Here is an 11,025-nt window from a genome sequence, read left to right as displayed (position 1 = left end):
TCCCTCTGTCTGCCTTTCAAATTAAACAAATATTTAAAACGACCGTAGGAAAGAAAGTGTTCTGTAGGGAACTCCGTTAGAGGATCCTTCATCGTCTACAGATGAGGTAACCGGGTAGGGTGGGGGCGGTAAAAGACCGTACCTCCCTGAGACTCCGCGGCCAGCAGCCTCCTCCCTTCGCCCCGCCCACCTGGCGCGACTCGCTCAGGCCCACCTCCCGGGGCATCGACCCCCGCCGCAGCACTGTCCCGCCCTCCCGGTTCGCCAGCGCCCTAGCCGTCCTCCTCGCCCCGCCCACTCGACTGGGCGTGCCAGCCAGGCTCTCCCCGCCCACCGGATTCGCTCCGCCCACCAGGCGCCCCCGCCAGTCAGGCTCTCGCTTGGCGCCCTGCTCACCCCGCCTACCCTACTCGCTCCGCCCTCCCGACGCTCCCCGTTCGCTCCGCCCTCCGGACTCGCCCCGCTGGCCCCTGCCGTGCGCTTCGCTGCTCAGGCTGCGCCTTCCCGCCGTCCCCGCACCCTGCAGCAGCCGGAGCGACAGCATGTTGGGCATGATCAGGAACTCCCTGTTCGGGAGCGTAGAGACATGGCCTTGGCAGGTGCTGAGCAAAGGGGACAAGGTAGGCCCGCAGGGCTGCTGGAGCCTGGAGGAGGGTCCGGCCGGAGAGGCCTCTGAGGGACCGCTGTGTGTGTGTGTGTGTGTGTGTGTGTGTGTGCGTGCTGGTTTCTTCCCGGGCGCGGCCCTTTGCGGCCCAGCTCTTGGAAGGAGGGAAGTTCATGGTCCGGTGCAGCGGGTTACAGGGCATTGCGGGGAGGAGGGAAGTCAGAGAGGAGGTTGATGGGGGGAGGACCCCAGCGTGGCGAGTTGGACACCGCCTGTTGAATGCCTGCGTTTATCCGAACATACCAGATGTCCTCAACAGTTTCTGTTTGTTGAGAGACTCTTGACTGCAGAAATGACTGACACAGGCCTTGTGGGCCAGAAAGTCCCCGCTACTGGAGAGCTGAGGACAAGAGCGTAGTGTCAGTACTGCCTGTGGGCGGGGTCGCAGGGCCTGGAGCAGTGACGGTCTTCAGCTGGGCAGAACAGGAAAGCGCTAGCAGAAAGGGCAGCTAGCGCTGCAGGAGTTGGGGGCCTGGAATCCATAACTATGTATTCCCCGAATTTACACCGGTGCCAACATGGACTGCCTCCCTGAAAACAACGGGGCTGCCACCAGACTATCATCTTCTGGCGGGCAGGCCCGCGTCCTGCATCAGAGTGTCTAATTTCAGCTTCTGCCTCCTCATTTCCACTTACTAATGCAGACCCTGGAAGGCAGCGGGGACGACTCTGCCACCCACGTGTGGAACCTGGATTGAGTCCCTGATTCTTGGCTTTGGCCGGCATTTGGAGAGTGAACCAGCAGATGGGAGTTCACTCTCCCTTTCTGTCCTCTGCCTCTTAAATAATAATAATAATAATAATAATTAAGTTTCTTTTGGTGCAAAACCACTTGAAACCCATGTATATGAGAGGATCTTCAAAATGCTCATGACATTGTGTATTATGGAAAAACTATGCATGGGTTTCAAACATTTTTCACACCGATACAAACTTACAGTTGCGTTTTCCCATCAACTTTTTGAGGTGCTGGGTATGGAACTCCCAGCACAGCGTCTGATTTATTAACAGACTAGCTGAGGAGTAGGTTCTAGTACCTGGTGCAGTGGTCGTCACACCGAGTCCCCAGTGAGACTTGAGACTGCACTCGTCAAGCAACCAGAGAGACCTGTCGCTTCACCTGTCCCTTTCTCCGTGTCCCGCCACTGTACGTGGAATGAGCAGATTACCCCTAATCAAGGGTCCCAGGGTCAGGTGCCTACAGTAGCCTGGCAATGATGGATATGAGTGAGGCTGAGTGTTGAGGACTATATGGCATGGTGGGGACTGAGGCAAATCACAGAGAGATTCCCCCATCTTCAAAAGGGCAATTCTATCAGTTGTTGCCATACAGTGATGTGAGCCAATATTGCCAGATTTTTAAGGAAAACTAAAATCTGGTTTATTTGAGAAGCATAAAGAGAAAGAAAGAGTTCGCATCTGCTGGTTCACTTTCTAAATCCCTGCAATGCCTGGGGCTGGGCCAGGGCTGGAGCCAAGAGCTGGGTCTCCCAGATGATTGGCGGGAACCCCATTTTGTGAATTATCACCACTGCCTCCCAGGCTCTGCATCAGCAGGAAGTCAGGAGCTGGATCCAGGAAACAAACCCAAACGCTACAGTATGGGACATGGGGATCTTAACTGGTAGGCCAAATGGCCACTGTTATAAACAAACTGCTTTTTGGGTGCCAGTTATGTGCAGGGCACTCTTCTAGGCAATGGGGATAAAGAAAGGACAAAACCAACACAAATCCCTGCTCTCCTGGAGCTTATGTTTTAATGGCTAATGATCAAGTCAATAGAGAAAATATAAGAAAAGCAAACAGGGAAGAGGAGGTTAGGGCTGAGCTTATGGTTTGTGGGTAGGGCGACTGCATCAGTTTTAACTGGCTAAAAATGTTTGTGAACACTGATTATGCCTTGGTATGAGGCCGTCTATGGATCTGGCCTGATGAGAGTTCCTGCTGGCACTAGCATTTCTGAGAATCCACACGCTGGGGCTGACATTATTGCGCAGCGGATGAAGCCGCCACCTACACTGCCAGCATTCCATAGAGCGTGCTGCTTCAGCTTCGGGCTGCTCTGCTGCTTCTCCGGCTCCCTGCTAATGTGCCTGGGGAAGCAGCAGAAATGGCCAAGTACACGAGACCCTGCCACCCACATGGAGACCTAGATGGAGTTCCTGGCTTAGGTCTTTAGCCTGGCCCACACCAAGCCATTGCAGCCATTTGAGGAATGAATCAGCAGCTGGAAGATCTCTTTCTCTCTCTCTCTCCCTCTCTGTCTCTCTCTGCCTTTCTAATAAATAAAATACATCTTAAACTAAACAAATAATCCATGTGTTACTGACAGTGCCCAGGAAAGGTTCCATCCTGTACTGGCTGGGACTCACCTTGTCTTTGGGGTTGATGATGACTGCAAATGCAAACGGAGGGGCTGGGCTGCTCTGTGGCCTCTGCCCTCAGTTCTTCCTCACCATTCCTTGCTCTGCTGTTGTGCCCACACGGAGTGAGGCAGACCCTTGCCGGCTCTGGTTCCCAGGCTCAGGTGTCAGGCAATAACGGGAGACAGGAAGAAGAGAGAAAACAGTCATTCTCTCTCCTGAATCCACATCAAGTCTCTAATAGCAGGAGCTTCTCCTCTGATTTCTGCAGCACAGACTGCCCAGGTCTGGCCTCTGCCAGGTGATCCAGGTGTCTGAGCTCAGGAAACAGGTCATACTTCCTTCCTCCATCTCTCCTAGGGCACTAACTCACCTCAGGTTGCCTCCCTTGGCCCTGTTGGGCATCTCAGCTCTTCTCTTATCTGTGTACCAATTCGATAAGTCATGGTGCCTCTGCTCTAAATATGTTAATGATTTCTCATATTGTGTTAGGCCCTCACTGATAGGGTGTCACCTGTTGCTGATTTGGCGCCTCTGGGATAAATGCAGCTCCTTTATAAGCTTCTTCCCTCTTTTACTGGGAATATGGAGCTGTATGTGATATTGTTACCAGGCTAAAGCAAACCGTTTATCCCAACTGAACCTCAACAACTGAACCTCAATTTCTGACACTGTAGAATGGGTATAAAAATCTTTTCCACGTACTTCCAGGATTACTATAAATATTAAATTTTTAAAACATGAAAATGTTTTATAAACTGAGCACTCTACAAATGCAGTAATATCATTATGTAAGACCTCAGCTCCAGTCTTACTAGCAGGCTAATCACAAGTGATGATAATAGTTCCTATCTCTGTAGATTGTTTTTAAGTTTTACTGAGATCACACAATTACAAATGGTTCAACAGAATACCTAACACTTGGTTGGGCACAGTACATGGTAGGATCCCCTTAGTTTTAAAGGAAATTTTGGGTAGGTTACTTAATATCCCAACCACTATGAATCCACAGATTTCTCAACTCTCTGACAAGAATGGCAAAGCCAATGTGACAACTAAATACTTGAAGATATTTGTAAACTTTTTTCTTAATGTACAAAGTCATGTGTTATTTTGAAGAGAGCCTCTTCTTGAAGTTATTTCTCTTTCCCTAGAAAGAGTCTGGGCGTGTGGATAGCACACTGTGTGTCCCAGGTAACAGGGATGTTCAAGACTGATTATAGGTGCTGGGCGGGAGGCGCACACAGCCTCAGGCCTTATCAGGTGCCTTCGTCATGGCTAAGAGAGAGAGGATAGATAGCTTTCTGTGTCGGATTGGGTGTTCCTGTGGCTGCTCAGAGTAGGACTGATGTTCTGACTTCCTTATTAGATTTGTGTCCAACCTTGTACACATTGATTAGGACCTGATAGCTTGGGTTTGAATCCTGGCTCCACTGCTTGTCCACTGTAACACAGGCGTGTTACTTAATTTGTTCTCCATTTTCATCTGAAAATGACAATTAAAGCACCAATTTTTTTACAGGGCTATTGGAGAGGTTAAATGAATAAATTCATGTAAAACATTTAAAATAAAACTGGACACAGAGAAAGTACCCTGTTAGGCTAATTTTTATGATTAATATTTTCATAAAATGAGAGGGCAGGCTTCCAGGACAACTATGTATATACACGACATCAGAGGTCAAGAGAAAAACAGACTTTGCAGTGGGCTGGAAAACCGTATAGTCAGAGGCATCCTTGTGAGGCCTTTGTTTGGGACTTGAATATGGCTAGGGTCCCTACTGAATGTCGAAACTGGTGTTTATAGTTAAAGCCTGCAATCCTCATCTAAAATCTGGCTGGGAGGAAAGGCTAACTGGACAGGGAGTGACGGAGGTCTTTGACTATGTTCCATGTAACCAGAATGTTAAGAGAATCAACACTGTATTTACTTAGATGCCTTATGCTCAGCAAATAGAGAAATCTGGTTAAATAAATTTCAACAGAGCTTCCTGGAGAGCTAGATACATTTATAACATCTGTCTCTCACACCTAAGTGGTCCCAGTGGTACAGTGGTTCCGATGAGAGTCCATGGATACTGTGCAACAGGTGGACCTACAGTAGAACTGGTTTTACACATCGTGACCCTGCTTTACTCCAGGAGCTGTTTTAGACTAGGTTCTCATCTATCTACCTCTATGACTATGGCATTCCTTGTCCTTAGAGGAAAACCAGGTTTCACTCTGCTACCCTCCTTTCTCACCAATATTTAATGCAAGTTGTGTTAGTCAGCTCTTCATTCCTACAACAAAATACCTAAGACAAGCTACTTGTGAAGGAAGGAGGTTTTATGTAGGCTCACAGCTTTGGTGGGTCTAGGCCAAGGTTGATTGCACCATCTGGTGGGGCCGGAGGACGGCAGTGGTGGAGCATGAGCAGAAGGGTCACAGCAAGCAGAGCGAGGCGCTGGGCCTGACTCAGGCCTTAGTAACCAACACTCTCTGCAGAACTGCCTTCCAAAGGTGCACCCCCCGATGACTTAAGGACTTCCCACTAGGCCCACCTCCCAGTCAGCATAACAGGATTAACTTTCTGCTTTCTGAGTACTATCAACTTAGGACCTAGGGATTTAGCTGCATGAGTTTGGGAGCCAAATCCTATTCAAACTGTAGCATGGAGGTACTTCAAAAAAAAGATATGGACAGATGGAATTAAAAGATAAATTTAGTGGCCTGCGTTGCCAGCACCCCGGGTTCTAGTCCCGGTCGGGGCGCCGGATACTGTCCCGGTCACTCCTCTTCCAGTCCAGCTCTCTGCTATGGCCGGAAGGCAGTGGAGGATGGCCAAAGTGCTTGGGCCCTGCACCTGGATGGGAGACCAGGATAAGTACCTGGCTCTTGGCTTCGGATTGGCGTGGTGCGCCGGCTGCAGTGCGCTGGCCACGGCAGCCATTGGGGGTTGAACCAACGGAAAAGCCAAGACCTTTCTCTCTGTCTCTCTCACTGTCCACTCTGCCTGTCAAAAAAATAAAAAATAAAATAAAATAAAAATGTAAAAAGAAAAAAAGATAAATTTGTTGTGAAAAAAAAAATTGAGATCATAATGTACAGTTTCCATTAACTTATTAGGGTTTCCCCCATGGAATGCATGCAACGTGCAAGACGCACCAGATAAAAAGAGATCCAGTGCTGAGCAACAGAGACCTCATGGGGTTTATGGTTCAAGATGGGGGTTAGACACATTATTACTTAATTGTAATTACAGTAAGTGTTGAATTGTGAAAGTAAAGGGGCTTATTAAAAAAAATCCTGAGAAGCCTGTTTTAAAAATAGGATCCTTTTTATAGCTTGGAGGTTGGAATCTGTTGGATGAGTAGGGAGTCATTGGACAAAGACGGGAAAGAATCATGCAGGCAGAGGAAGCAGCAGGTGCAGAGACCCTAGGTAGGCATGACCATGACATTAAAGGAAATAAAAGGCCAGTGAATAGGTGCTTTGGATGTGGCAAGGTAGATGAAAGCTATGTGGTGCCTGGATTATCTAGGGCAGGTTAAAAACTCTCAAATCTATATATCTGTGCCTGTCTCCCATTCTACACCTGTGTGTGCAACTACTTCATGGACAGGACAGTTTGGTCATCTCCCAGGAGACACATGAGCTAAGAGACTGTCAGTGAACCATGTAATGCTCCCTGAACTGAGAAGGAATCCTGAGACTGACGAACGAAGAAGGAGCTCCATACAAGAGTAAAAGGGTTTATTAAGCCAGTTTATGTATGGGATTCCAGACCAGGTGGACAGGCAATCTAGCCTGAAGCTGAAGTAAGATTTCTTCCATAAAGGGCACCAGATGAGGCAAGATTTTATACATTTAAAAATAGGGAGCTGGGGTAGAACTTGTGTTACAACAATTCTCGACTGTTGCTTAGGATTTAGCCCCTCAGGTGCCTGGCTGGTTTTTCTGACCTCAACAGAAAAGCTTGTGATAGCATTTAAACATCATAGCTGGAGAGTGGCAGCAGGTAGCCTAGCAGGTAGTCAGCATCCTCAGAGAGAGAGAGAGAGAGAGAGAGAGCACTATGGAGGGGCAAGATGGTATTAGTGTGGTTTGCTGTCACACACACACACACACACCCCTGAGGGCCCCAGAGTTAGCTGACTTTCAGAGTTCACAGAAAGGAGTAATCACTCGGGAGGAAGAGGTGAAGCTGACTAGGCCTTACGGGATGGTAGACTTTATTACGGGGTTCTCAGGATCCAGCTGCATTCCTTTCTTAACAGCCTTTCTTTCCTTGCTGTGCACTTTGCCTGGGAGTAGGCTGAGAACTTAGGTCACTTGTCCTATTTCCAAGAGCTCTTTTCTGCTCCAGAGACCCTCCACTCAAGCCTCAGACATACTTGCATATCTTTAGTTTTTAGAAATGTATTACCCTATTTATTTTCATTTGTTGGTAAAGCATCGAGATAGAGATTGTCTATATGCTGGTTCACTCCCAAACTGCCTACAAATTGTCAGGGCCAAGCCAAACTAAAGCCAGGAGCCCAGACCTCAATCCAGGTCTCCCATTGGGTGGCAGGGACCCAGGTATTTGAGATGTCACCTTCTGCCTCCCAGGATGAACATTAGCAGGAAACTGGAATCAGAATCAGACCTGAGATTCGAACCCAGGCACTTTGATATGTGGTACAAGCATCACAAGGGGCATAGTAACACTGTGCTAAATGTCCACCCCATAATCCTATGTGTAAATCCCAAGCGTAACTTAAACTAATTTAAGGTGGATGAAACTGGCTTGCTGTCAGGTCACCATCATTGGGCTACTGGCTATAAAATCCAGCTCTCTACCACAGCCTCTGAGTTCTGGGATTTGGCCATCTCCCTTGCTGTGGCCTGCCTGCCTGGCTTTGCTCCAAGTCATATTGTCATGGGCCTCTCTTACATTTGGGGACCCCAACAGCTGGAATCCCCATTCCCAAATCATCAGAGGAATCACTATATCATATCAGTCCAGTGACGTGGTAGGCATCCCTCTGTGTTCCCACACGCCCTGGCAGTCCTCATCTCTTAAACAGTCATCAAATAATAACCTCTTGTTTTCCTGGCTTCTTCCCCACTAGACTGTGCCTTTCCTGATGTCAGAAACCAGAAATCATCTCTTTAACAGAGTATCTGGCACAATGCTCAACACATAGTAGGTGCTCCATAGTTGATGCTTGAATAAATAGAAGGAAAGAAGGACCAAAATAAATAGCCAACTGGCCCTTTCTCCAGTAAGATCTTGTCACTGGTTCTCCATATGTGAAAGAAGTGACAGCATAAAATGATATCTAATACCCTTGTTCTTTTTTTTTAACTTTTATTTAATGAATATAAATTTCCAAAGTACGGCTTATGGATTACAATGGCTTCCCCCCCATAACGTCCCTCCCACCCGCAACCCTCCCCTTTCCCACTCCCTCTCCCCTTCCATTCACATGAGGATTCATTTTCGATTCTCTTTATATACAGAAGATCAGTTTAGCATACATTAAGTAAAGATTTCAACAGTTTGTTCTGAGTTCAACATGGGCATGCAAATGTCTGCCCAAAATAACTAACACAATGGCTAAAGAAAAGAGGTTAAAATGCTTGCTTCACCCCAAAAGAGGTAGAAAGTCTTGCAGCAGGCATGAGACTGGAGACTGGGGGCTGGAGGTCTCCTTCCGGTTTCACCATTTAGTAGCTGTGACATCTTGGGCAACTCAGTCTCTATTTCTGCATTTCCTCTCTGGTGAAATTAGTTAGATGAGGTGAGCTCCAAGACCTCTTTCAGTTCTGAAATTCTGTGATTCCCAGAGTAGTATTTTTCACATTTAAAACATTACAACTGGAATCCCATATGGGAACTGATTCAAGTCCCACCTGCTCCACTTCTGATCTAGCTCCCTGCTAATGTACCTGGGAAAGCAGCAGAAGATGGCCTAAGTCTTTGGGCCACTTCACCATGTAGGAGACCTGAATGGAGTTCCTGACTTCTGACTTGCAGCCATTTGGTCTGAACCAGTAGATGGAAGATCTCTCTGTCTCTTCCACTCTCTCTCTCTATAACTCTGCCTTTCAAATAAATAAATAAATCTAAAAAAAAAAAAATTACAAATGGGCCAGGCATTGTGACTTAACAGACTATGCCACTGCTTGAGGTATCTACAACCCATAACAGAGTGCCTGGGATTGAGTCAACCTCTACTTCCAATCCACCTTCCTGTTAGTGTTCCTAGGAGGCTGCAGGTGATAGCCCAGGTGCTTGGATTCCTGGGGTACCTGAGTAGAGTTCCAGACTCCTGGCTTTGACCTGGTGCAGCCCCAGCTATGTGGACATTTGGGAAGTGAACCAGTGGATGGAAGATGTCTCTCTTTCTCCCCCCTCCATTCAAATAAATAATTACACACATATTTCCAAAAATAAAACATTACAAGTAGCAAAAATCAAATGAAGGGGAAATCCTGGAATTCTCTGCTGTGACGGGGAGAGCCAGAAATAGCAAAAAGACCGTGGCTCAATAGGCTAATCCTCCACCTTGCGGCGCCGGCACACCGGGTTCTAGTCCCGGTTGGGGCGCCGGATTCTGTCCCGGTTGCCCCTCTTCCAGGCCAGCTCTCTGCTATGGCCAGGGAGTGCAGTGGAGGATGGCCCAGGTGCTTGGGCCCTGCACCCCATGGGAGACCAGGAAAAGCACCTGGCTCCTGGCTCCTGCCAGGATCAGCGCGGTGCGCCGGCTGCAGCGGCGGCCATTGGAGGGTGAACCAACGGCAAAAGGAAGACCTTTCTCTCTCTGTCTCTCTCTCTCACTGTCCACTCTGCCTGTCAAAAAAAAAAAAAAAAAAAAAAAAAAAAAAAAAAAAGAAATAGCAAAAGATCTTAAGTTCACATGATAGTTTGCTACATAGATGTTAAGACACCACTTGAGATGCACACACCCCATATAGGAGTACCTGGGTTTGGGTTCCAGCTTCCGTTATGATTCCTGGGAAGTAGCCAGTGATGGCTCAGGTAGTTGCATCTCTGCCACCCACACCAAAGACCTGGATGGAGTTCCAGACTCCTAGCTTTGGCCTGGTCCAGGCTCAGCTGTTGCGAGAATTTGGGAAAGTGAGGCAGCAGATGGAGAATCTCTGCCTGTCTCTCTGCCTTTCAAAGAAACAAATAAATAAAAGTAGTCTGCTATTGAAGGCGCTTTAGAAGTTAGACATACAAAGTAGGGGACCTCACAGCTATCCTCAGAATTAATAGGCACAAAGCCCCAAAGTCAAGGCCAATTAGCTGCCCCTGGAATGTTGGTGAGGTGCAGTTCTCTCCACCCCACCTGAAGGGGAGTCTCAGCTTGAAATTGGTGTTTAGAATTTCCTTTCGGACTTCCCTGACTTCTTTCTCTTTTCTCTCCTTTTATTTTGCATTTCAAATCCAATAGACATTTTTACATTCAGATATAAAATTAAATATAATATTAAATATACCTGTGCAGACCACTCACGACCCCTACCATCCTTGCCTCCCCCAGAGATTCATTATGTCCGCCTTAGAGTCACGCCCCTATCACTAGTTGAGAATCTTCAGTTTAAGATCTTAGGAAAGCCTGCCTTCCCAGCCTAGAGCAGCCAAGTCCTCTGCCACGTGTCTATTTTTCATCATCATGAGTAGCAGAGACAGATCCTTAACCAAATAAATATCTACTGAACTCCTAACAGGTTAAGTTCTGTGACACAGTTCCTGTTCAGATAAATTTCATTGCAGATGTTTTAAACTACAATAATCTTCATTCCCAGATAGTAAAATCTATATAGCCCGACTTTTCTTCTTTTAATGGAATAGAATATAATCCATTCCAATAGACTAGGAGAAAACAGGATAGAAAACAAAAGTATCAGAATATATCCCAGGGCCAGTGCTGTGGCACAGTAGGCTAAGCCTCCGCCTGCAGTGCCAGTATACCACATAGGCACCAGTTTGTGTCCTGGCTGCTCCTTTTCCAATCTAATTCT

General features: G+C 47.3%; 1 protein-coding gene across 1 annotated transcript in view; it reads left to right on the top strand.

Moving 5' to 3' along the window:
- Positions 1–487: 487 nt before the first annotated feature.
- Positions 488–11,025, top strand: part of HEBP1 (heme binding protein 1) — a 32,137-nt gene continuing 21,599 nt past the window's right edge. Inside the window, exon 1 of the mRNA XM_002712658.6 lies at positions 488–620. Coding sequence (XP_002712704.1) covers positions 543–620 — 78 coding nt within the window. The 5' untranslated portion in view covers positions 488–542. The remainder of the gene's footprint in view (positions 621–11,025) is intronic.

This window comes from Oryctolagus cuniculus, chromosome 9 (genome assembly GCF_051225735.1).
Source record: "Oryctolagus cuniculus isolate XC-2025 breed Fujian yellow rabbit chromosome 9, ASM5122573v1, whole genome shotgun sequence".
NCBI lineage: Eukaryota > Metazoa > Chordata > Mammalia > Lagomorpha > Leporidae > Oryctolagus > Oryctolagus cuniculus.
The sequence above is the reverse complement of the archived record's forward strand: the minus strand, read 5'-3'. Positions and strand labels throughout refer to the sequence as shown.